This window comes from Leucoraja erinacea, chromosome 3 (assembly GCF_028641065.1).
Source record: "Leucoraja erinacea ecotype New England chromosome 3, Leri_hhj_1, whole genome shotgun sequence".
NCBI classification, from domain to species: domain Eukaryota; kingdom Metazoa; phylum Chordata; class Chondrichthyes; order Rajiformes; family Rajidae; genus Leucoraja; species Leucoraja erinaceus.
This window is the reverse complement of record NC_073379.1, coordinates 93,542,007-93,569,746: the sequence shown is the minus strand read 5'-3', so window position 1 is coordinate 93,569,746 and position 27,740 is coordinate 93,542,007. Positions and strand designations below refer to the sequence as shown.

At 44.4% G+C, this 27,740-nt stretch overlaps 1 protein-coding gene across 1 annotated transcript in view; it reads left to right on the top strand.

The window, feature by feature from the left end:
- Positions 1-27,740, top strand: part of LOC129695840 (calcium/calmodulin-dependent protein kinase type IV-like) — a 108,123-nt gene that overhangs the window by 49,188 nt on the left and 31,195 nt on the right. Inside the window, exons 5-7 of the mRNA XM_055633210.1 lie at positions 13,523-13,595; positions 17,349-17,439; positions 19,082-19,156. Coding sequence (XP_055489185.1) covers positions 13,523-13,595; positions 17,349-17,439; positions 19,082-19,156 — 239 coding nt within the window. The remainder of the gene's footprint in view (positions 1-13,522; positions 13,596-17,348; positions 17,440-19,081; positions 19,157-27,740) is intronic.

Sequence of the window (27,740 nt, the reverse complement as noted above, 5' to 3'; positions counted from 1 at the left end):
ATCATATTGAATGGCGTTGCAGGCTCGAAGGGCCGAATGGCCTACTCCTGCACCTAATTTCTATGTTTCTATGTTTCTATGAATGAGTTTTACTGCAGGTTTGAAAATCAGAAATGTAACCCTGGTACCCCCTCCCCAACCAACACAGCCAGACCCCAGTCTACAAAGAATGGACCCTGCACCCTCTCCTTCCCATTCACCACTTCACACCCACTCACAGCCTGATCTCAGTCTGCAAAGACTGGGCCTTTATACACCCACCCCCCCTCCAATCACCACCACACCCAATCACCCACACCTTCTGTGCTGCACAACATAACTTATCCAAATCAACAATAAAAATAGAGGAGATGGAGAGGCTTTTCAGAGGACAAAAGAGCTGGAAATCTCCAGGACCTGACAATATTTCCCCCTCTACTCTTAAGCTCTGTGCCAAACAGATGGCACCAGTCTATACAGACATTTTTAACCAGTCCCTGCAAACATGTACTGTCCCTGCCTGCTTCAAAGTTTCCACTATTGTCTTTGTACCCAAAAAGGCAAGGAGTACTTGTCTTAATGATTACAGGCCTGTTGCACTGATCTCTGTAGTCATGAAGACACTTGAAAGGCTTGTGCTGGCCAAGCTGAAAAATATCACAAACTCCCTGCTGGACCCTCTGCAGTTTGCATATCGGGCCAATAGATCTGTGGATGATGCAGTCACCTGGGCTTGCACTTCATCCTACAGCACCTAGACCGCCAGGGGACCTATGCGAGGATCCTATTTGTTGATTTTAGCTCTGCATCCAACACCATTGTGCCAGAGCTACTACACTCCAAACTTTCTGAGTTAACTGTGCCTGAACTGCTCTGTCAGTGGATCACCAACTTCCTGACAGACAGGAAGCAACATGTGAGGCTGGGAAAGCACATCTCGGACCCGCAAACGCTCAGCATAGGAGCACAGCAAGGCGCGTACTCTCTACTCTACACCAACGACCGCACCTCCACAGACACCTCTGTCAACCTTCTCAAGTTTCCGGACGACACAACCCTGATTGGACTGATCCAGGATGGGGAGGAATCTGCCTACAGACAGGAAGTGTCACAGCTGGCGTCCTGGTGCCGTAGCAACAACCTAGAGCTCAATGCTCTTAAGACAGTGGAATTGATTGTAAACTTTAGGAGAGCTCCCCCTCCCCTCACCCCACTCATCATCAACAACACCACAGTCACATCTGTGGAGTCTTTTAAGTTCCTGGGAACCATCATCTCCAAGGACCTTAAGTGGGGGGCTACCATCGACTCCACAGTCAAAAAGGCCCATCAGAGGATGTACTTCCTACAGCAGCTGAGGAAGCACACTCTGCCACAGGCAATGATGGTCCAATTCTACACGGCCATCGTAGAGTCTGTTCTCACCTTCTCCATCATGGTCTGGTTTGGCTCAGCCACCAAGCACGACACCTGGAGGCTGCAGCGAATCGTCCGATCAGCTGAGAAGGTTATTGGCTGCAACCTTCCCACCATTGATGAACTGTATGTTGCAAGGGCCAGGAAGCGAGCGGGCAAGATCATCTCTGACCCCTCTCACCCTGGTCACAAACTCTTTGAATCACTTCCCTCTGGAAGGCGACTCCGGACTGTCAAAGCTGCCACTGCCGGACATAAAAACAGTTTTTATCCATGAGTAGTTGTTCTGCTCAACAGCCAAAAATCTGTAGCCTCCCTTTGATCTGGTATTTTGTTGGTTCACATGCTTGATTAATGGTGTTTTATCATTAATGTTTTATTATTATTAATGTTTAGTGTTTTCTGAGTCATTCGTAACTGTCACTGTATGTCATGTTCTTACTTGTGGGCGGAGCACCAAGGCAAATTCCTTGTATGTGAATACTTGGCCAATAAACTTACTTACTTGCACAATAATAAAAGCACAACTTAATGTGCACAAAACGTTGGAAATTATTACATGGAAACATAGAAAAATAGGTGCAGGAGTAGGCCATTCTGCCCTTCGAGCCAGCACTGTCATTCAATATGATCATGGCTGATCATCTAAATTCAGTACCCCGTTCCTGCTTTTTCCCCATATCCCTTAATTCCTTTAGCCCTAAGAGCTGAATCTAACTCTCTATTGAAAACTTCCACTAAATTATCCTCCATGGCCTTCTGTGGCAGAGAATTCCACAGGTTCACAACTCTCTGGGTGAAGAAGTTTTTTCTCATCTCAGTCCTAAATGGCCTACCTCTTATTCTTAAACTGTGACCCCTGGTTCTGGACTCCCAGAACATTGGGACCATTTTCCTGCGTCTAGCCTGTTCAATCCTTTAATAATTGTATATGCACTATAAGATCCGACTCTCATCCTTCCATTATATTCTTATGCATCAATATGTATGTCATAAAGTCATAAATGACAGGAATAGAATTAGGCCATTTGGCCCATCATGTCTACTCTGCCATTCAATCATGGCTGATCTGATAGGAGCAAAGAGGTCCTTCTGCAGTTGTACAGGGCCCTAGTGAGACCACACCTGCAGTATCGTATGCAGTTTGGTCCCCTAATTTGAGGAAAGACACGCTAGAGGCAGGAAACATGTTCACGATGTTGGGGGAGTCCAGAACCAGGGGCCACAGTTTAAGAATAAGGGGTAAGCCATTTTGAACACAGATGAGGAATCACTTTTTCACACAGAGAGTTGTGAGTCTGTGGAATTCCCTGCCTCAAAGAGCGGTGGAGGCCGGTTCTCTGGATACTTTCAAGAGAGAGCTAGAGAGGGCTCTTCTTCTTGCATGTGGCGTGCACAGCCTTAAGTTGTAGGACAACTCGTTCTATTTGATCTTATTTGATTGTGCACACCGGGTTGATTGCATTCGTCGAAACATGGCGGACCACGTGAAGTTTGCAATCTTCCACCCCAATAGGGCTCTGAAACATAGCGGAGTCAGGGGATATGGGGAGAAGGCAGGAACAGGGTACTGATTGGGGATGATCAGCCTTGATCATATTGAACGGCGGTGCTGCCTCGAATGGCCTAATCCTGCACCTATTGTCTATTATCTATATTATCTATCTCTCCCTCCTAACTCTGTTCTACTGCCTTCCCATAACCCCAACACCTGAACTAATCAAGAATCTATCTATCTCTGCCTTACAAATATCCACTGACTTGCCCAAAATTGCTCACAATACTCCAAATGAAGCCTCGCCAGTGCCTTACCAAGCCTGAATATATGATTCTGTGTGCTGAAGTTCTCTCTCTCTCTCTCTGTGTTTGCAGCAACAGGGTTTTATCGGCATGGCAATGTGTGAGAATAGACGGCAGGCATTTGACAGAGGTTGGGCATACTTTAAAGATGTCATCATTTGTGGGGTTGTGGGTGGTGATGGTGTCATTGGCATTTATGATCCACTGCTAACTAACAAGGTGCAGATTTCACTGCTGAGGCTTAGCATTATGTAAGTGTGAAAGCTTCTTCCCCCAAACTTCCTTACTGAACTAGCTGGAATTTGTAAAGTTTCCAGCAGTTCATTTCCGTTTCAATTTATGTGTAGGAAGGAACTGCAGATGCTGGTTTAAACCGAATAGACACAAAATGCTGGAGTAACCATGGCCGTCCGAAGGTGGGGTGCGGTCACCCCCCCCCCCCCCTTTTTTTCAAGAGCAAACAAAAAATCCAGAGTGAATTTTTTTTTTTTTAAATTGGGGCACAATATATTTTTTTATTCTACACCAAAACAGAGGGAATCTTGCCTTTGGGCTCCTTGGCCCTCTTGCAGTCGTACAGCCACTGGATGACCCTGGCAGTGCGCCCAATGACCGAGAGGACAGAGGAACGGGGGCTTGTTCTTTCCTGGGACCGGCTGATTGCCGCTATCGCTGCTACTGTGCCGGGATGGCTCACTCTCCGAGTCTGAGCAGCTCATGCTGCGAAACTTGATGGCAAGGCTTTCGAAGGCTGCATCAATGGCAAACTTCTCCCTGGCCAGGTTATTGATCACCTCGGGTTCGAGTCCACAGTGCTCGAAAAAACTGTCCAAGCCCGAGCTCGGGAGATGTGTGAGCGCCGTAATCCGCCTTCACCAACCCGCCGCTTGACCGCCCCCCTGGGGCGACCTGCTGCTGCTTCTCGGGGCGCTGCTGGAGTGCTTACTTCTGCACCCTGGGATGCTGCTGACATGGCAACTGGAGGGAGGTTGGAGAGGGAGGGGAGATGGGAGGGGAGATGAGGGGAGGGCGGGAGAATGGAGGGGAGAGGAGGAGGGGGGCCAGAGGCTGGGGGAGAGAGGATGGGGGGGGAGAGGAGGGGGGGGGGTAGCAGCGGGGGAGTGGGCAGTGGATGTCAGCCAAAGGAGTAGGGAGGAATGGACGGGGGTGACGACACGCACAGCGCTAGCAAGACAGATTTTTGAAGATTTTCATTAATAACTCGAGAAATAAAGCAGGAAATTTTCAGAATTTTTCAGATAAGGTGATTTTGGACTCAAGGGGGCAAATCTCTACCGGAATATGTAAGAATTTTACCATTAGCGTGTTGTTTTTTCGAGAAAATGTGATTATACACATACAAACACACAGACACGAACAAACACACACACGAACAAACACACACACGTCCAAGATCAGACTTTTTAATAGACCAAGTGGGACCCGTTAGGTCGCGTCCCTTCAATGCGTGGTTTCATGGGGGGTGGGGGTGGGCGGCCTGCGGCACCACACACACACTAACCATACCCCACACACACACACATGCACTAACCACGCCCCGCACACACACACTAACCCACCCCCCTCACACACACACTAACCACCCCCCTTGATATTATATTAATTTTATTCATTTGCTCCTTTTACTCCATCCTCTCCCTATCCACTTGTGCATAGCCCCCAACTCACAGGCGCATCTAGAGAGGGAGAACGAGGGGGGTACATCGAGAGGGCAGAGAGAGGGACAGAGACAGAGAGGCAGAGGGAGGCGCAGAGAGAGAGAGGGGTTGAGACAGAGAGAGAGAGGGCGAGAGGGGGGTGGGGAGGGATGGGAGAGAGAGGGTGGAGGGGGGGGGGGGAGATAGACAGGGTGAGGGGCAGAGAGAGGGGGGTGAGGGGCAGAGAGAGAGGGGGTGAGGGGCAGAGAGGGGGGGGAGAGAGAGAGAGGGGGGGGGAGGACCGGAAGACCGGACCTGAGCTGAGCGAGCAACCGAGTCTTTTGAATAACTGGTGGGAGGGGTCGGGTGGGTGACGTCACTCATAGCACATGGAAGAAGGGCTCCGAACGAGCCAGCCAGCCGTGTCTTTTGAATAACGGGGGGGGAGTGGACGAGGTCGGATGATGTCACTCGCAGAGTGTGGAAGACGGAGCAGACCCATTGTGACGTCATCAGCAAAACTCAGTGGTTTTTAAATTCAATGTTTTTTCTGATTTTTGAACATTTTCAGTAATAACTCGAGAAATAAAGCCTGAAATTTTCAGATAAGGCGTTTTTGGACTCCATGGGAAACATCTCTATCGGAATATGTAAAACTTTTACCATTATCGCGTCGTTTTTTTGCTAAGATGTGACAATACACAAACAAATGAACACGCACGCATGCACACACACACACCCAAGATCAGAGTTTTATAAGTATAGCGATATGATTGAATCAAATTCAAGAATTATAAATTAACATTTCACAAATGGTTTCACACTTCAGTAGTACTGATTCTCATTATTCCATACTGATATTTGAGAATACATGAGGTTGCTTGCAAAATACTGATTTTCAAAAATCCAGTTTCTGTGTAGTACGTTTATGTGAGAAATACCAATTTCCCCAGCAAAATACTGATTTTACTTCGGAGTCACGTGAGTGACTACGTGAAGAACCCGCTCAGTGCGCAGGCACGGCATTACGCCAGCAGTGCAACAGCGGCGGCAGCTGGAGTCAGGCTCTCCAGCTGCACTTTAAAAACGGACCGTCAGGTAAGTATACGGTGCGTGTGGAATAACGGAGGAGAGTTGGAGTTGTGTTTGCCTTTCAGAATGTCGACACAACACAGAAAACTCTCAAAGAGAACTGCCCCCGTTTTAACTCCACCAGAGGAGCGTTCCATTCCAGCGGGGCAGCAACCGGCGGCAGCGTCGCTCTCAGAGCGTTTCGCTATCCCCGAGACCGAGCCAAGCCCAGTCTCGCCAAAGCCTGCACGGCGGACTGGGAAAGCGGCCAGGAAGTCCAACCGGCCGGTCATCTCCGATTCGGCGGAGGGGGACATGTCTCCACCAAAGCGGAGGAGAGACAGCCGCCTGAGCTGCATTCAGCAGTTCCTGGAGCAGGTGCTCCACCGGGACACGCAGCAAGAGCGCTCCTGGGGAGGAAGGACAGGTACCTCCTCCACAGTGTCTTGTGCACTGCCCTCTGCTCCCTCATTACTGGAGGCTAGCATTGGTGACCAGGGCTGGGCTGGTCTGGAACAGGGGCAGGCAGACGAATTCGGGAGTATGCCAGGGGTGCAGGAACAGGAAGAGCTGTTGGGTGTGGTGGACCGCTTTGTAGCAACTCCACGGGCTGGAGCACTGCTGGAACCAAGAATGGCGGCCAGCATCAACCATCTATCCAATAAACCATTACTGGAAAAGGTGCTCACCGAGGTGCTGGAACAACACACAGCACCAGAAAACTGTGAGGCCCTCAAAGTAAAAAGTGTCAACAGCCAAATCTGGGGGCATGTGGGGTCACACATCCGGATCCAAGAACTCAAGCTACAGCGGATCCTAAGGCTCCTGACGTCGGCCATCACAGCCTTTGCTCGTTCCATGGAGACCACGGAGATGGATACCTGCCAGCAGGATGTGCTGGCATTAATGTGTACCACTCAATTTGAGATCAACAATCTCCGGAGAGAAATCATAAGACCTGCCCTCAATCCCAAATTTGCTGGCTTGTGTAAAGCCCCAGCTGCGGAGACGGACGCGCTGCTATTTGGGAAAGATCTCAATAAAAAACTGAAGGAGATGGAAGAAGCATCAAAAACCTTTGGCCTAATGAGGGCAGGCCCCGGGACGAGCAAACCAAGACCTCCGATACCCAAGCGGCAGCACCCCACGGCATCCACCAGTCGAAGACCGCAATATGGGATTGGTGAACACTTGGGGTCCGCACATTATCCCCAAAGATCTTTTTTAGATCAGGGCCCGCAGCGGTCCCCTGGAAAATGCGCCTCCCCCCAACATCGCCAGCATGTCAGAACAGAACCTTCAGGAAAACGAAGAAACAGAATCGCCAATAACCATGGAAGTAGGTGGGTCTGGTTCCTACCAGCATATAGAGAATAAGGGTGCTTTACTAACAGGGGGGAGATTACACTTGTTTAAAGAAGCATGGGGTATGGGCATGAGTGAAAAGTATATACTCAACAGCATTAGTGGATATAAAATTCAGTTTATATCAGAAAAAACGCCGCCAGTTCAACATTGGCCCCAAAGGGTATTTTCTCCCTCCGTCAAAGAGCAACGGGAGGGACAAGCTGAACTGGTGAGACTTATCACAAAGGGGGTCATAGAAAAGACCAACCATGAACCCTTGGAATTTGTATCCAATATATTCACCAAAACCAAAAAAGATGGTGGATGTCGCATCATCATTGACTTAACATCACTAAACAAGTTTGTTAAGTATATACATTTTAAAATGGAAACATTTGTTACTGCTAGACAACTGATTTCCAAAGGATACTACATGGCAAGCATTGATCTCAAAGATGCTTACTATCTAATACCCATACACAAGGATCATAGCAGATACCTAAAATTTATCTGGATGGGGCAGCTGTGGCAGTACAAAGCATTGCCTAATGGGCTCACTTCAGCCCCAAGATTATTCACAAAAATATTGAAGCCAGCCATGGCAATACCAAGGATACAAAAACATATTGTCATGGCATATTTGGATGATATCCTCATCGTGGGGAAAACAATGGAACTGGCTGTGGCAGCAGTCTCAGCTACAAAACAGCTCCTTGAAACTCTGGGGTTCGTCCTACATCCAGATAAATCTAAGTTAAATCCATCCACTATCATGAACTACCTGGGTTTCACAATTAACTCAGTCCATATGACTGTTACCTTGCCGAGGGAAAAAATGATTGGATTAGCACAATCATGCAATAATTTAATGGTCAACAAAAGACCAACTATTCGACAAGTAGCAACAGTGATTGGTAAAATGGTAGCAGCATTTCCAGCTACACAATTTGGACCTTTGCACTATCAAAATTTAAAAAGAGCAAAGGTACAGGCACTAAAACGACATAGAGGTCACTATGATCGTGTCATGATATTACCCACGGAAGCAATGTCAGAGCTACAGTGGTGGACACAAAATGTTTGGCATACTTTTAGTCCTATTATCATCACTAACCCTACTTTAGTTCTTCAGGCAGATGCCAGTGCTCAAGGCTGGGGAGCAACTAACTCCATATCCAGCACAGGTGCTAGATGGACTAACACAGAGTCATCATTACTATCTACACTGGGCATTAACTATTTAGAAATGTTGGGCGCCTTTTATGGTTTAAAAGCATATGCATCCAATATGCAGCACTTGCATGTTTGGTTACAAATTGATAATACTACGGTGGTGGCTTATATTAACCGTATGGGCGGCATAAAATCTTTATCATGCGACAAATTGGCCAATATGATTTGGCAATGGTGTGTCGAAAGACATATTTGGCTTTCAGCTACCTATCTACCAGGTAAGCTAAACACAGTGGCAGACACCAGGTCACGCAAATTCAATGACAACATCGAATGGATGTTAAACCCTAAAGTATTTGCTAAAGTTATCAAGCAATATGGAACGCCAGATATCGATTTATTTGCATCAAGACTAAATCATCAGTTACCTATGTATGTCGCTTGGGAACCAGACCCAGAGGCAGCAGCGGTAGATGCCTTCACGCTGGATTGGGGAAAGTTCTTTTTCTATGCCTTTCCCCCCTTCTGCCTCATCGGTCGGGTACTTCGCAAAATACAGATGGACTCTGCTTTTGGTATTTTGATGGAGCCCGACTGGCCTACACAGCCATGGTTCCCAGTACTACATGTCATGGTGGTAGAATCACCTATGGTGTTTCCCAGTGATCCAGGACTATTAACTCACCCAGTATCAGGCATAAGCCACCCATGCCATGAAGACATTAAACTCCTGGGTTGCAGGTTCTGAACAGAACTTACCTGGACCTGGGATTATCCGAACAAACCATCACCACCATGTCAGCATCCCTTCGAACATCCACCAAAAGGCAGTACTTAACCAGCATCAAAAAATGGGAAAGGTACTGCCAGGAAACAGGGACAACATATGAAACAGCCACAGTAACCAACGTATTGGAGTTCCTGGCCTATCTACACCATCATGAAGGGATCAGCTACAGTGCCATCAACACAGCACGTAGTGCTCTTTCCGCTTACCTCAAACCAGCAGGACAACAGGCAATGGGATCCCATCCACTGGTGGTAAAACTTATGAGGGGCATTTATAATATTAAGCCCCCCAAGTCCAGGTATACCCATATTTGGGACATCAGTGTCGTCCTGACATACCTCAGGGAATGGCCACCAACTAGATCCCTCAGCCTCGAGCAATCAACACTGAAGACGCTCATGCTGATGACACTCGTATCCGCTCAGAGGGTCCAGTCACTACACAAATTGAGACTGGACAACATGGTGACAACCCCAGATCAGATCACATTCATTCTACAAGGTCTGGTGAAACAAAGCAGGCCAGGAACATCCAATCAACTAGTGGTATTCCGGGCCTACCCACCAGAGCCACGATTGTGTGTGGTGACCCATCTACTACAGTATATAGACACAACGCACAACATCAGAGGGAGTGAACAAGCCTTATGGGTCAGCCACAAAAAACCTCATGGCCGGGGTAACAAGCCAAACCATCTCAAGATGGCTAAAACAGGTACTGACAGCTGCCGGGATAGATATTAATACCTTTAAATCTCATTCCACTAGGGCAGCGTCCACATCAACGGCAGCAAGAATGGATGTACCTATTGACCTCATTCTGAATACAGCAGGATGGTCGAGGGAATCAACATTCAGAACATTTTATAATAAGCCGTTGATGAAACCTGATTTATTTGCAGCAAAGATATTAGAAGCTGCAAATATTTAATTTAAGCCCGGGGGAGCAATTTATTTTTTGTTATTGTTAATAAATACCTTTTTGTTTCTTGAAAAACAGATTAATTGGTTAATTACGATAACACTTCCTCCCTCAAGAACTTCGGCAGTGAGTGAATAAAACTGTTACACGGTTTGAAATCACAGAGCTTTGAAATCTTCACGTAGTCACTCACGTGACTCCGAAGTAAAATAGTAAGATTAAACGAGAACTTACCAGTTTGAAGTTTGACCTGTATTTTATGAGGAGTTACGATGAGGGATTTCGTGCCCTCCGCTCCCACCCTCATTATATGGATCAAACTGATAAATTGATGTCTCTTTTTCTTTACTATGTTTACTTCAAATACTTGTGTCTATCTGTGATTCCACACCGCTGCTTGGAAGTATGCCGCGCCTGCGCACTGAGCAGGTTCTTCACGTAATCCCTCATCGTAACTCCTCATAAAATACAGATCAAACTTCAAACTGGTAAGCTCTCGTTTAATCTTACTATTTTCAGCCATCAAAATACAGAAATGCTCGGTAAAACTTGGCAGCCCTTCAATTATTCACAATCACATTGTGTTTGAGAATTCAAAATGTGATCTTGTTTATGTCATCATGGAACTCGAATTTGTTATAGTAGTATGACAGTAAAATAGGTTTGTTTGAAAGCGATCGTAGTAATGTAAATGCATCATTTAGTTTGAATTCAATTTTCATGATGGAAATTGAAGTCAAAATAAATGTTGTATTCACATCACTATTCCATGTTGAAATTGATGTGATGTGAAGTTGTTAGGGCAGGAGGACCATTAAAGGTGCATTGCACACACTAACACAGTCTAACAGTAACAGGCAATCAAATCAACACACAAAACATTTTCTCAAAAATGGTTTTCTTTACAGCAAATCTTACAGTATTTTATTTGCAGTTTTTGCATGCTCTTTTATAACATTTTACAACAGTACAACTTGATTATTAAAACAAGGACAACTTCAATTTCTTGATTTTGAAAAAATGTATACAACAATGACCCCAATCATCCCATTCCACCCACTCATTACTCTTGACTCAACCAAAATAATTTCTGAAATATTGGTCATAAATTTGATGCAAAACTGCTCCAAAATAAGGCTCAGAATGCACCAGAGAGCATCTAAAACCCCAGAACTTACAGGGCCCTTACGTGGGCCCGGAACCCCGACCGCAAGGGTCTTTGTGCTTTCTGCTCGTGATGTGCGCTGGGCGGTGTGTAGGGGGGGGGGTGTAGGGGGGGAGGGGGGATGCAGGGGAGGGGAGTGTGGGGGAGTAGGAGAGGGAGGTTGTGGCAGGAGGCAGGGGGTTGTGGAGGTAGGGGAGGGGGTGTATGTGGGGAGGGGGGGAGAGGTGCGTGGTAGGGGTGGGGAGGGGGGTGGTGTGGGGGGGAGGGGTAGTGTGGGTGGGAAGGGGCGTCGCTGTCCTGGCGAATAACAGACCAATAACTTTATTAATATTTCACCGATTGGACCTTGTCAAAGGCCAGAGTGAAATCATATAGATTACATCTACTGCCCTGCCCTTACACTGTTACCTCTTTGAAGAATTCAATCAAATTGGTCATACTCAATCTGCCCTTGACAAAGCCATGTTGGCGGTCTGTGATTATTCTCTGCCTTTCCAAATGATCATTAATCCTCTCCCTCAAAATCTATACCCAAGTCTATCGCAGGTTTATAGTTACCAGGCTTTTCCCTGCTGCTTTTCTTAAAAAGGGATCTATGTTAGTCACAGTAGCTATCCTCAGTCAAATGATACCTCACATGACCAGCAAGGATCTAAAAATCTTAGCCAGAGCTCAAGAATCTCTTTCCTTGCCTTCCATGACAACCTGGAATAAATCACATCCAGTCCTGGGGTTTTATCCACCAAGCTCAAAGTACCTCTGTTTATGAAACCTGGACTTTCACTAAACCGTCTCTGAATTCTCCAAATACAAAGTGTATATTTAGCTTTGTTTATTATTGTCACGTGCACTGAGGTACAGTGTAAAGCTTTTGTTTGCATGCTATCCAGTCAAAGAAAATATTATACATGAATACAATGAAGACGTCCGCTGTGCACAGATAAAGGATAAAGGATACAATGGTGCAAAGATATAACAATAAAATCCTGATAAAGTCAAGTCAAGTTTATTTGTCACATACACATACGAGATGTGCAGTGAAATGAAAGTGGCAATGCTCGCGAACTTTTGTGCAAAAGACAAACAACAAAACAACCAAACAAATTATAAACACAATCATAACACACATATTCTTTTACATAATAAATAATGGAAGGAAAAACGTTCAGTAGAGTTAGTCCCTGGTGAGATAGGCGTTTACAGTCCGAATTGCCTCTGGGAAGAAACTCCTTCTCAACCTCTCCGTTCTCACCGCATGGCAACGGAGGCGTTTGCCTGACCGTAGCAGCTGGAACAGTCCGTTGCAGGGGTGGAAGGGGTCTCCCATGATTTTATTTGCTCTGGAGTTGCACCTCCTGTTGTATAGTTCCTGCAGGGGGGCGAGTGAAGTTCCCATAGTGCGAACGCACTAGAGCCTTCTTGTCCTTGGCAGAGCAATTCCCAAACCATGTTCCTGGAAAAGATGCTTTCCACCGCTGCTGCGTAGAAGATGGAGGATCCTCGGAGACACTCTGATTTCCTCAAAGGTGGTAAATAGTTCAAATGCTGAAGGTAGATTGGCGATATTTACAACCACTCTCTAGCTGGTGAGAAGACTGTTCAGTTGCATGCTAACAGCTGGGAAGAAACCATTGCTGAATCTGGAGGTGTGCATTTTCAAACCTCTGTACCTCTTGCCTGATGGGAGGGGAGATAAGAGGGAGTGACCTGGGTGAGACTGTTCCTTGATTATGCTGGCGGCCTAGCCGAAGCAGCATGAAGTGTAGATGGAGTCAATGGAAGGGATGCTGGTTTATGTGATAGTCTGGGCATGTTCACAATTCTCCACAATTTCTTGTGGTCTTGGATGGAGCTGTTCTGAAACCAGGCTGTATGCATCCCGATAAGATGCTTTCTATGGCGCATCTATAGAAGTTGGTGAGGGTTATTGGGGAATTCTGAACTTCCTAATCTTTCTAAGAAAGTAGAGGTGTTGATGGGCTTTCTTGGCCATAGGTTCGATGTGGCTGATCCAGGACAAATTGCTGGTGATGTTTGTCTACATCTCTACTTTGGCCCCATCAATGTAGACTGGGGTGTGTTGTACTGCTTTGCTTCCTGAATCAAATACAATTCTTAATTTGTAATTTATTAATGTTTTATGAATACAGACTGACATAAAATACACATGTTGCCTTCACTAATAAGCATTGCATTTTATAGGATTGTTGAAAGAGGATATTACAGTGAGAAAGATGCTGCCGATGTTGTCAGACAAATTCTGGAAGCAGTTGCTGTAAGTTTTATTTATTGTTATTCATGTTATTGTTATGTTATTTATTTATTGTTATTCATGTCATGTTATTCATGTGAACATTCATAGATCTTGAACATTCTGATTTTGACCAGTTATTGGTTTGTAACAATATTGCAGATTTCAAATAACAGTTAAAGTACTTTCCAATAAAGATGTAACCCAGAAATTCCATTGAACCAAAAAGGTGGATGGTTCAGTGAGACGCACACTATTGTTCATTAGACACTTGCTGCAAACTTCAGTTGCATGCTCCATTGGAAACATCCCATATGATCTGGAGAGCCAGGACCAGGATGCTGTGATTGTAATTCCAATAAGGCTTGTCCAGTGGTTTAGGTCAAGATATCAGAACTTGTGTACGTGTGTTGTGGTAATTGGGGAGGGAGGGGGCATTTTAGCCTTCTGTTTCAAAGTGAGAGAAGCATCAGAGCTATGCTGAGTTGGTGGTGGGGTAGGGAGGCAATCGAGAGCTCATACATTCATGGAGGTATACAGAACAGAAACTTGCCCTTTGGCCCAACTCATCCACACTGACCAAGATATCTATCAACACTCATTTCATTTGGCCCATATTTCTCTGAACCTTGTACTGTGTATCTGCCAAAAGGTTTTTAATTGTTGTAAAAGTCAAAGTTTGTAAAAGAAGGTTCTGCCACTTTCTCTGACAGCTCATTCTATATAGCCACCGCCTATTGCATGAACAATGTCCCTCTTGGTTAAACATTATTGCATAATTACATTCCTATCAAAGTATGAATAATGAAAATTAAATATGTTAATTTTCTGTCTTCTTCATAGCAGCAGTTATCACTGAGTCCTAAAAACTTTGGGTGTCCTATAATAAGTTGATGGATTATAAATAGCAAACCTGAATTTTAACCTCTCCTCCATTGCTAACGTTCTCCATGCCATTTAATGTTACAAACATGTTCAACATTGATTATTTAGTGGTAATAATATTGCCATTGTATTCTAATTCTTAACAACCTTTTAGTGTTGTGACTTAAAAGTACCGATTTGTGAATCAGATTTCAAATGAATAAATCTCAGACTCAGAAAGCGATAATTGTGATTCATTTTAGTTTGTATTAATAAAATGCTTTGACATTTCATAGAAATGGAGATGGTAAAAGGTATCTAAATCAGTACATATTCCTACTCTGGATGCATATTGCCAATAAAACAGTTTAATAGGCAAGCTATTTCTGATTTCTGTGCAATGTCATTAAATAGTTAACTGTTCACATCTTACAGATTGGACGGAGTGTATTCATGATCTTTTTAATTTGTTAATCAGTTATCTGAACCCATCATTAAATTATATTTTAAACAATAAGATTTAAATGTCAGGCTAAGCAGTAATTACTGATAGCAGTGAATGTCTAATGTATATACTCCAATGCCCACCATGTCTCCCCACCTCATTATTTGTTAGTAGGGAATCAATGGCCAGCCTTTTATTGTCAGTCCTTAATTTCCCATGGGAAGGTTCTGGTGAAAGGCATCGATGAAGATACTTCCACCGATTTTGGAGTGGGTGTTCCAGAATTTAGGCATTGCCCCTAATTATCGAACGTAAGGATTGTGTGTGACTGCAAGTTTTGTTGTGACAATGTGCCTGGTATTCTTTACCTTATTGGTGGCAGAGGTTATAGGCTTGGAGCATGCAGTTGAGATAACAGAGGCATGTAACCGAGTGCATTTTGCAAGCACACACTGTAGCCGTGCTGTGCTGGTGGTGGACAATGTGAATGTTTATGGTTGTGAATGAGGTGCGAGTCAAGAGGCCTCTTAATACTGGATGGTTTTGATCATCTTAAGTGTTAATGGAATTGCATTCATCCAAGGAAGTGAAGAATATTCTTTTAGAATCCTTACTTGTGCCTTAGAAACAATAAAACTGCTCAGAAGGTGAGTTACTTGTCACGGACCTGTGGAGTCTACTAAAAGAGAAACGGTGAAAAATTATAGTGGTTTGCTATCAGTCTGGAAATTTAACGGTTAAATGTTGTTTGTAACTCTGTCTGTAACCTACATCCACCACCACCCTTCTCCAGCCTATCCTCAAATAATCACATTAACACAATTTTAGTTGAACCAACAACACCTTCCTTTTACCATAACTTCAGCCAGCACTTGAATTATTTCTTAAATCTCTCTTCAGTTCCATATTATCTCGAAAAAAATCTTAAAACCCACACAACATTCTATAGCAATCTTCTATTCTACTTCCATGAAATGCTTCAGGGCGTTTATCCATTTATTTTTTTTTGCCCATCTTTTGCAAAACTTAATTGAATTCCTTCAATTAACTTGACAGAATTTGCCAGAATACAAAAAGATTTCCTAACAAAATAATTTAAGACATTCTACATGACTGTGACGACACCAATCTACTGTTTCTCATTCTTCTCAACCTGTCTGCAACTACTGACACGGATAACCGTACCTACATTTTCCAACTCCTTTCCATTGTTGGCCACTGAGCAAAACTACACTTGCGTGGTTCTTTTTGTATGTAATTCATTGCAGCCACCAAGCCATCCACATGGAACAAAATTTGTGGTACTTATTAGTTATACGAATAAAATGTTGGTCTGAGAATGGAATAGGAAATCTAAAGAAAGGATTATGACGTTAAATAACTAGAGAGACATTCAAATGTGATGAAAAATAAATCAAAGGCATATGCTTAGATGGAACAAAGGAAAAAGGCAATGTTTCGGGCCAAAACCCTTCTTCAGACTCCATAGATGCTCCATAGATGGTGCTGCACCTGCTGAGTTTCTCCAGCTTTTTTGTGTACCTTCGATTTTCCAGCATCTGCAGTTCCTTCTTCAACAGAGAACTGCTGATGCTGGTTTACATAAAAGGACACCAAGTGCTGGAGTAACTCAGCAGGTCACCTGTGCTGAATCTTTTCCCTTTCCATTGATAAGTGGATTTGAAAATCAATTGGATACAATTTTTTTTATGTCCCTGCAAAAATAACAGAAAGGTAAATATAAAGGATCTGTATTAAAGTTTGGTATCTAAACCATCATGTTTATTATGTGTGAGAACAAAACATGGTGATATCTAAACCTGTACATTGTGCTACTGTTTGTATATATACTTCCAGAGGCTTTTTATTGACTTTTCTTTAGTAGGTTTTACACTGTAAATCTATTACTGGACTTTTAATTAGGCACTCACTATACACTCATCATGAATGCTATCTTCTGTTGTCTTGCTGTCCATAATTGTAACAGCAGGATGAGCATTTTCTCCATTATTGTCAGAATAATAATCCTTTATAGGTCAAATAAGAGGAAGAAAGACCTTCACGAGAAATATTACTCTGTTTTATAGTGGTTTTATGGTGTATAACTAATTTATTCCAGTTGTTCCCAAAAAGATCCCAAAATCTACTTTAAGTGTGAATCAGTGAATCTAAAAGAATGTATTTCTGAAGTTAATATTTACAGTATATTAGTAATCTTGTATTTTTGCAAAACATTCTTACAAAATTAATATATTTAGAAAAATGGTCATACAATTTCATAAAAATAGATTGGAATGATAATTGCATGTTATTGATCATCCTTGTTTACCTATGTAAAGGTGTTGCACATAATTTATTATGCATCAGATCAGTTAGTCGATTAAATATAAAACAATTTAATTGTAGCTGATATCATCTCTTAGTAACTGCAATCGTTTTTAAAATTTTGTTCTAATTTTATTGTCAAGTATCTGCACGAAAATGGAATTGTTCATCGTGATCTCAAACCTGAAAACCTTCTCTACGCTTCTCCGACTCCAGATGCATTATTAAAAATAGGTGTGTTCTATAAATGCTGCTTCTGTAGATGATATTTAACATCAAGATATTTTGATATCAACAATGTTTTGCTACCTTTCCTTCTTGCAAATAGTTTACTTTCTAAGCTTCAAAGGACCTATATGGCAAAATAAAATGCACTCTTAAGGAACACTCTGAATGCCCCTTCAAAATGTGAAAAATTCATCACACTTTTTTAATTGTTAAAGGTTTCTCAGATCTATCAGTGGAACTGAATGAAATTTTAAAATTAAAAAATTGGTATTTCCATTTACTGGAAATGATTGTGTAGTTCTAAATCAACACTAGTTGAAACAATTTGATTAAATAATTACGGAAAAATAAAAAACTTCAAATGGAAACAATCATAGAACCAACTAAATGTTTTAGTAGCCCAGAGCATCAAGGCAATCTCCTTGCTATACAACGAAAGGGAGCATTCACAGTTGTACGGTTCAAGTCAATGATTAACATTATTAAGAATGTACATTTTTGTAGATTACATTGTAATCTGAAGATTGAGTTATTATGTGTTGATAATTGATACAATGGTATCTGCATATTGAATGTCATATATTTCTTTAATATAATGATCAATTTTGGGAACTGTGATTAAGAATTTGGTACATTATCAAATAACCTGGTTACTCTCATTGCAATGTTTGCACAATAAGAATAGTTGTTCTTAGATGAGATACTGTAAGGAAAAATGTGCAACACAGAGAAGAGCAGAGTCAAATAAATGAGCCGTGTCAGATCTGAGATTGTGTGTGAGAGAGAGAGGAGAGACGGTTGATGGAGAGGGGTCGAAATGGAGATTTAATTGGTAGAAGAGATTAAGAGATGTGGTGGAATGGAGGGGAAAATATTTCATTTAGTTCTGATGCTAAGCTCATATATGCTCTCACTCTTGCATCCTTCCTCAACCCTCTTTAAACATCCGCTTGCTCTTAATCTCTTAAGCACCTGCACTCTTCCACTCTCCCAATTAATTTCCCCTCTATCTCTACATTCCTTCTCCCCAATCTGTGGTGTTCCACTGCCAGGGTGATAACAAGGGTGCCTGATTGTGAATTTGAGGTGCCTAAGATTCAAGGCAATGTGCTGGGCTGAAGCTATTTTGAAATCTTTCCATTTTTCTATAATAATAATAATAATAATAATAATAATACATTTTATTGTCATTGCACATATGTGCAACGAGATTTGGTATGCAGCTTCCATCCAATGTCGTAACTATTGATGCTTCCATAAAAATTGAACCATTGACTCTGTGTAAATTTAAATCATGGATGTAATGGTGAATATTTGACAGCTCTTTTCCATTAATTTGTGCCATGTTTTACTTAAGAGACAAGACTATGATATATCTATTCAAAGAGCTACTCTCATAAAAAAAATTGACTAAGTACCTAAAGGAAAATGATGTTTGTCGATGTTCTTAAAGTCAGCAGCTTTAAATTTCAGTGGCTGCTTGCAATATCTTACATACTCTGTAGAAATGACAAATTAATTTTAAGCACTGGCAGCCACTACTTGATCGTTTTTCAAAATTCTATTTTTCATAAAGTTACTAATTTAGAAAGTGCATTATTAATATCTCAATGAACATCATCTGAATAATGCATACTTTTTATTCAAGCTGACTTTGGACTTTCTAAAATCGTTGAAGGACAGTTGTCCATGAAGACTATATGTGGGACACCAGGATACTGTGGTAGGTTTTAATATTTAATATACATTTTGAGAAATTATTTGTCTCACCAGTGAATATAAGCATTTATATTAATTCAACTCCAACAAAGACTTATTGCCAGCAACATCAAATTATAATACATGAGCATTTGTAATGATTTTTACAGAAATTTATGCAGCATTTACGTTGTATTCCTGATTCGCATTTAAAGGGCCTGTCCCACGATGCAAGTTCACCCAAGGGCTCTCCCGAGTTAGAAAAAAAATCAAACTCGTGGTACCCCATCACGAGTATTTTTTTACTTGGAAATGTTTCACACTGTTGAAAAAACTTCACGAGTTTCCGCATTTCCCGAGTACCAGCCGTTAGCATTACAAGCCGCTACGAGACATCCATGAGCTCCGACGTACCCGCTACGTACATTCTACGTACTTACCACGAGTTTGATTTTATTTTTAACTCGGGAGAGCTCTTGGGTGAACTCGCATATGGGACAGGCCCTTAACTTAGCAGGCAGCAATTTAAGGATTGTATAGAGATCAGACAACAAATTACCTTTCCTGAAGGACATTGGTTAGCCAGCTGTGTTTTTAATGACAATCTAGTGTGTCATGATTACAGGATTATCGTCATTTTTTAATTTGCTAAATCCTAGCTACTGTGGTGAAATTTAAGTTCAGTACATCAGTAGTTCAGATCCCTAGCTAATAGTCCAGTAACTCAGCTGTAATACTACCATTTCCATTGCCATGAGCAAGTAAAAGATTTATAGACCACCTATATGCTCACTAGAGAGACATTTGTATAACCTCTACAGATGGGAGCTATAAACAATGACGAAAGCTGTAAGTTTTCGTCTTCAACAAACCTTTCTAATTTTAAATATTTCTATAAATCTCGGTGATAAAATATGGATCTCACTGGCAAAGCAGGCATTTTCGTCTTTCCATAATAAACCCTTGTATCATTCGAACAAAATGTTTATATTCCCTCATGAATCTTCACATCTTTCCAAAATGCATTCCTTGGAATTAGACAAAACACTCCATTTATGACCAAAGCAGTGTTTCATAGAAGATCAAAATTATGTCTGTTTTTCTATTCGCTTAAGATACTATTTATAAAGGAGTTGTGCAGAGGCACAACTCCAGGACTGTTTGGAGTCTGTAGACTGGGCAATGTTCTGGGACTCGGCAACGGACCTGAACGAATACGCGACAGTTGTTACAGATTTCATAAATAAATGTGTGGAGGACTGCATCCCTACAAAATCCTTCCGAGTGTTTCCCAATCAGAAACCTTGGATGAACTTTGAGATCCACACTCACCTATAGACCAGACAGCGGGCATTCATGCCTGATGATACAGTGGTCTACAAGAAATCCAGATACGACCTTGGTAAGGCCATCAAAAAGGCCAAAAGCTGGAGGATGAGACAAGTGTTCAGCAGCTGTGGCGGGGTCTGAATGCAATCACCTCCTACAAGGCAAAATCAGGAGGTAGTTCGAATGTCGGCATAACATCACTCCCGAACGAGCTCTGCAATTTCTTCCCTAATGTCCCACAAGGTTTGAGGAAGTACTTGCTCAGGCTCTGGGGATTTATCCACCTTGATGTGCTTTAAAACCACCAGTGCCTCTTATAACCATATAACAATTACAGCACGGAAACAGGCCATCTCGGCCCTTCAAGTCCGTGCCGAACAGATTTTTTCCCCCCTAGTCTCATCTACCTACACTCAGACCATAACCCTCCATTCCTTTCCCGTCCATATACCTATCCAATTTTACTTCGGAGTCACGTGAGTGACTACGTGAAGAACCCACCCAGCGCGCAGGCGCGGCATTACGTCAGCAGTGCAACAGCGGCAGCAGCTGGAGCCAGGCTCTCCAGCTGCAGCATAAAGACAAGACCTCAGGTAAGTGCCTTTTTTGTGTTACAGAGTCGCTCAAGGGAGAATTATGGCCTCTCGAAAGCGACCAGCCAGAAGGACTGCCTGCCCAACTCCACCCGAGGAGGGGTCCATAGCTGGGCGGCAGCCACTCGTAGCGGAGGAGCCGTTTCAACGCTCCCGCTCACCCGACACCGAGCCGCCCCCTGTGCTGCAGATATCGACGCCCCGCACAGGGAGGAAGGCTACTCACAAAACCGACCGGCCGGTGTCCTCCGATTCGTCGGAGGAACGGGAACGCTCTCCACCACCGAAACGGGGAGACGCTCGCATCAGCTGCATGAGGCAGCTCCTAGAGCAAATGATCGATGAGGAGATGCAGGCTAGGCATCTCCCAGGAGGACGGGCTTTGGCCTCCTCCTCACCACACCCTTCTGTACCCTCTATGTTCGAGGGCAGTAAGGGAGGCCAGGACTGGGCTGGCCTATCCCAAGGGCAGGCGGAGGATAACATCAGTATGCCGGGCGTGCTAGAAGAAGAGCTACTGGGTGTAGTGGGCCGATACGCAGCGCCCCCAATGACTGGGATGGTATTACCACCCAGAATGGCGGCCAGCATTAACAGGCTGTCCAACAAGCCGCTGCAGGACAAGGTCGTCCAGCAGGCCCTTGATACGTACACAGCGCCAGAGAATTGCGAGGCGCTGCGGGTCAAAACGGTCAACGGGCAGATATGGAACCAGCTGGGGCAGCAGATCAGGGCTCAGGAAGTCAAGATGCAGCGGGTCCTGAAACTCCACTCAGCAGCCATCCCCTTTGCTCGGTCCGTCGGGAACGAAGATCTAACCATACCCCAGCAGGATGCACTCGCATTGATGTGCAGCACCACTTATGAGCTCAATAGCCTACGGCGGGACAACATTAGGCCTGCCCTCAATCCGAAATATGCAGGCCTCTGCAAAGCTCCAGCGCCCGAACGAGAGGCGCTGCTATTTGGTGCAGATTTGGCCAAAAAACTGAAGGAGTTGGAAGAGGCGGCCAAACCAGTAGGCCTCATGAGGGCAGGGCCAGGACCGAGCAGGGTGAAGACACCCAGTTGGCAGCACGCCTCGGCATCCACCAGCAGGTACCGAGCTGGTGAAAGCCTGGTGACCGCCTCCCACTACCCCCAGAGCTCTTTTTTAGAGCGGGGCCCAGGGCGGAGCCGTGGGAAGATGCGCCGCCCCACCGCAGCACCAACACGGACAACCTTGGGCCAAACCTACCGAAAACGGCCCCACAAATAAACATGGAGGTAGGTGGGTCTGGTTCCTGCCAACATACACAGACAACGGGTGCTGTATTAACAGGAGGACGTTTGAGGTTCTTCAAGCATGTTTGGTGCTCCTTAACTAACAATAAGTTTATACTCAACAGTATCAGTGGATACAAAATTGAATTCAAACCAGGCTTAGAACCTCCAGTTCAGCACATGCCCCAAAGGGTATTCCTTCCCTCAGCATTTGAGAAGGTAGAAGGACAAGCTGAACTAGATAGGCTCGTGGCTAAAGGCATCATAGAAATGACCACACACGAGCCGCACGAATTTGTATCAAATATTTTTCTTAAATCCAAGAAAGATGGTGGGTGTCGCATTATTATTGATTTGACGTCACTTAATCAGTCTGTTGAGTATCAACATTTCAAAATGGAGACATTTGTCACTGCCAGACAACTGATCTCCAAGGGATACTACATGGCAAGCATAGATATCAAGGATGCTTACTATTTAGTACCCATTCATAAGGATTATTACAAATATCTGAAATTTATCTGGATGGGCCAGCTGTGGCAGTACAGAGCCTTGCCCAATGGTTTAACGACAGCTCCCAGATTATTTACAAAAATTCTCAAAGTGGCCATGAAAAAATTGAGAGAACAAAAACATTTAGTCGTGGCCTATCTGGATGATGTTCTCATATTAGGGAGAACAAGGGAACTAGCTGTCGCAGGAGTTTTAGCCACTAAACAACTCCTTGAAACTTTGGGATTCATCCTACACCCAGATAAATCAATATTGGAGCCTACTACTAACATGGATTACCTAGGCTTCACTATTGACACTATCCACATGACTGTCACTCTGCCCAGAGACAAAAAAGTTTCACTCATCGAAGCTTGTAACAATTTAATTGCTACACCGCAACCAAGGATACGGCACGTAGCCAGAGTTATTGGCTCTATAGTAGCAGCATTCCCGGCTGCCCAACATGGGCCCTTGCATTATCAAAATTTGCAAAGGGCAAGGACTCATGCACTACGTCTTAATAGAGGGCATTATGACCGCAAAATGGAGTTACCCACTGAAGCCAAATCAGAACTTCAGTGGTGGGTCGAAAATATTTGGCACAGTCACAGTCCTATCGCCGTCACTAATCCTAACATAACCATTACAACGGATGCCAGTGCTTTAGGCTGGGGAGCTACTAACTCCATAGACAGCACAGGTGGCAGATGGACTAACTCAGAGGCATCGCTACTACAATCACTGGGCATTAACTTCTTGGAAATGCTCGCCGCCTTTTATGGGCTAAAAGCATATACATCTGATATGCGGCATGTGCATGTTAGGATTATGATTGACAACACTACGGCGGTATCTTATATCCAGCACATGGGTGGCATAAAATCAGTATCATGCGACAAATTAACTACTATAATCTGGCAATGGTGTGTCGAGAGACATATTTGGCTATCAGCTGCCTATTTACCAGGCAAGCTAAATTTAGTGGCGGACACCAGGTCACGAAAATTCAATGACAACATCGAATGGATGTTGGACCCAAAACTATTTGCTAGAATTGTCAAGCAATATGGTACGCCAGATATAGATTTGTTTGCGTCTAGACTAAATCACCAACTACCCATGTATGTGGCTTGGGAACCAGACCCAGAGGCAGCAGCGGTAGATGCCTTCACGCTGGATTGGGGAAATTTCTTTTTCTATGCTTTCCCTCCCTTCTGCCTCATCAGTCGGGTACTCCAGAAAATTCAGGCAGACTCAGCCTCCGGCATTCTGGTCGTGCCCGACTGGCCTACCCAACCATGGTTCCCAATGTTCCACGACATGGTGGTAGAGACACCTATGGTCCTTCATAACCACCCCCAATTACTGACTCACCCGGTAACTGGCATTAGTCATCCATGCCACCAAAAATTGAACCTCCTGGTTTCCAGATTCTGAACAGACCTTACCGGGGATTGGGGTTATCAGAGAGAACAATCACCACCATGTCGGCATCCCTGCGAGTTTCCACCAAAAAACAGTACCTGACCTTCATCAGGAAATGGGAACAGTACTGTCTGGAAGCAGGGACATCCTACAAGACGGCTTCAATCTCGGATGTGCTGGAGTTCCTGGCCCACCTGCACCATGACCTACAGATGAGCTACAGTGCCATCAATACAGCTCGGAGCGCCCTGTCCGCATACCTTATGCCCATAGGACAGCATAGTGTGGGATCCCACCCTCTGGTTATCAAACTCCTTAAAGGGATCTTTAACACCAAACCCCCTACACCTAGATACACCCATATGTGGGATGTGAGTGTAGTATTGACACACCTTCGAGGTTGGCCTCCGGTGGGATCCCTGAGCCTGGAACAGTCCACTTATAAGACCCTCATGCTCATGGCGCTTGTCTCAGCTCAGAGGGTTCAGTCACTGCATCAGTTAAATCTGAACCACATGGTGACCATCCCAGATACCATTACTTTCACCATGCCGGGGTTGGTAAAGCAAAGCAGACCAGGTACATCCAACTCCCCGTTGATCTTCCGGGCATACCCTCCAGATCCTAGGCTGTGTGTGGTGACCCACCTTCATCATTATTTAGACACTACCCAAACTCTTAGAGGGAGAGAAAAAGCCTTATGGGTCAGCCATAAAAAGCCTTTTGGACGGGTTACCAGCCAGACAATATCCAGATGGCTGAAATGGGTCCTTGACATGGCAGGGATTAACACAGATGTTTTTAAATCCCATTCAACCAGGGCAGCGTCCACCTCAGCGGCGGATAGGATGCAGGTTCCCCTAGACCACATCCTCAGAGCAGCGGGATGGTCAAGGGAATCGACATTCCAAAAATTCTACAGGAAACCGCTGATGGAAAAGGACGTCTTTGCGGAAAGAATTTTAGAAACCGCAAATTTATAATTTAAAAGCCCAGGGGAGCTATTTTTTGTTGTAGTTAATAAACATTTGTTTTTTAAAACTAAACAAACTTGTTGGTCTTTAGATACCACTTCCTCCCTCGATGATCTTTCGGCAGTGAGTGATATAACTGTTACACGGTTTGAAATCACAGACCTTTGAAGTCTTCACGTAGTCACTCACGTGACTCCGAAGTAAAATAGTAAGATTAAACGAGTACTTACCAGTGCGAAGTTTGATCTGTATTTTATGAGGAGTTACGATGAGGGATTACGTGCCCTCCGCTCCCACCCTCATTGTATAGATCAAACTCGGACTGATGTCTCATTGGTCTTTACTATCTTTACTTCAATTTGTGTCTATCTGTGATTCCACACCGCTGCTTGGAAGTATGCCGCGCCTGCGCGCTGGGTGGGTTCTTCACGTAATCCCTCATCGTAACTCCTCATAAAATACAGATCAAACTTCGCACTGGTAAGTACTCGTTTAATCTTACTATTAATTTTAAATGATAAAATCAAACCTGCCTCCACCACTTCCACTGGAAGCTCATTCCACACAGCTACCACTCTCTGAGTAAAGAAGTCCCCCCTAATGTTACCCCTAAACTTCTGTCTCTTAATTCTCAAGTCTCTTGTTTAAATCTTCCCTACTCTCAATGGGAAAAACTTATCCACATCAACTCTGTCTACCCCTCTCATCATTTTAAAGACCTCTATCAAGTCCACCCTTAACCTTCTGCGCTCCAAAGAATAAAGACCTAACTTGTTCAACCTTTCTCTGTAACTTAGTTGCTGAAACCCAGTACTCCTCTGTACAAAACCCAGTACAATCTCCTCTGTACTCTCTCTATTTTGTTGACATCATTCCTATAATTAGGCGACCAAAATTGTGCACCATACTCCAGAATTGGCCTCACCAATGCCTTGTACAATTTTAACATTACATCCCAACTTCTATACTCAATGCTCTGATTTATAAAGGCCAGCACACCAAAAGCTTTCTTTACCATCCTATCTACATGAGATTCCACCTTCAGGAAACTATGCACGGTTATTCCTAGATCCCTCTGTTCAACTGCATTCCTCAATTCGTTACCATTTACCATGTACATCCTATTTTGATTTGTCCTGCCAAGATGTAGCACCTCACACTTATCAGCATTAAACTCCTTCTGCCATCTTTCAGCCCAATCTTCCAAATGGCCTAAATCTCTCTGTAGACTTTGAAAATCTACTTAATTATCCACAACACCACCTATCTTAGTATCATCTGCATACTTACTGTAAAGGAGTTTAGTCTGACACACTGTAACCTTTACTAGAGCATTTATTAAAGCACATGGCACACACACGTCCCAGCACTGGCTGCATCCAGCCTACAGGCGTACCAGGACCAAATGGGAGGAAGAAAGGGGAGGATATCATAGTTATACTGATATGATGGGGCGTGTTAATGGTGATGATGTAACTACATTATAGGTTGCATGCATAAACCATCTACATCCTTTCCCATACAATTTAAACAAGGTTGCAAAAGTAGCAGGTTAATTGTACAGGACCTGCGAAGCTAAACGAAGTCTCCGTATCGAGCCGGAGCTTTGACAATCCGACCCGAGCGAGTGCGCACAGCACCCTCGCCCTCCCCACCCGAAAGAAGAGGAGGCGGAACGGGAACAGGAACAGGTGGGAGGGAAAAGGCAGGCGGGGATCCCAGCTGGAAAGGGGAGCTGGGAGGCACTGGTGAACCAGGTGAAATAGAAGGGGGAGAACGAACAGGAGTCGGAGAGAGAGAGAGACGGGCAAGGGGCGAGCGGACCGGAGAGTGGAAACCGGGAAGAGCAGAGGGAGGAAGCCGAGGGACGCGAACCGACCGTGGCATGCAGCCAGAGGGTGAGTTATTGGAGGGGGGCGCAACAGGCGGTGGAGGAGAATAAGGAACAGCAGGAGGAGGTTTCAGCTCGTTGACCGCCAACAGGTGCTGGCGGCTGCGCTTGTAGATAGTCCCTTCGTAGTCCACCAAGTAGGAACGTGGTGAATCGTCGACCCCCACCACGGTAGCGAGCCGGGAGAAACCGGTAGACGTCTGTAATCGGACGACCTGGCCTGGCAGCAGTGGGGATAGAGGGCGGCAGGACCTGTCGTGCGAGCGGCGCTGGACTTCGTGCTTCTGAGCAATCCACTGCTGGACGGCAGAAGGCTGCAGGACCCTGGGCACCAGAGACTGCTGGGCAATCGGCATCGGAGGGCGAATGATGCGGGACATGAGCCGTTGGGCAGGCGATTTCATGGTGCTGTCCCTGGAGATATTCCGAAGGTTCAACAGACCCTGGTAGAAATCACCATTAGAGAGATAGGATTGTTCAAGCAGGTGCTTTGCACTGCGCACAGCGCGCTCAGCCAGGCCATTGCTCTGCAGGTACTCCGGACTGCTTGTGTAGTGATCGAAGTTCCACTTCGCAGCGAAGGCTTTAAACTCAGCGCTAGTGAACTGCCGGCCGTTGTCAGTCTGTAACCGAACGGGA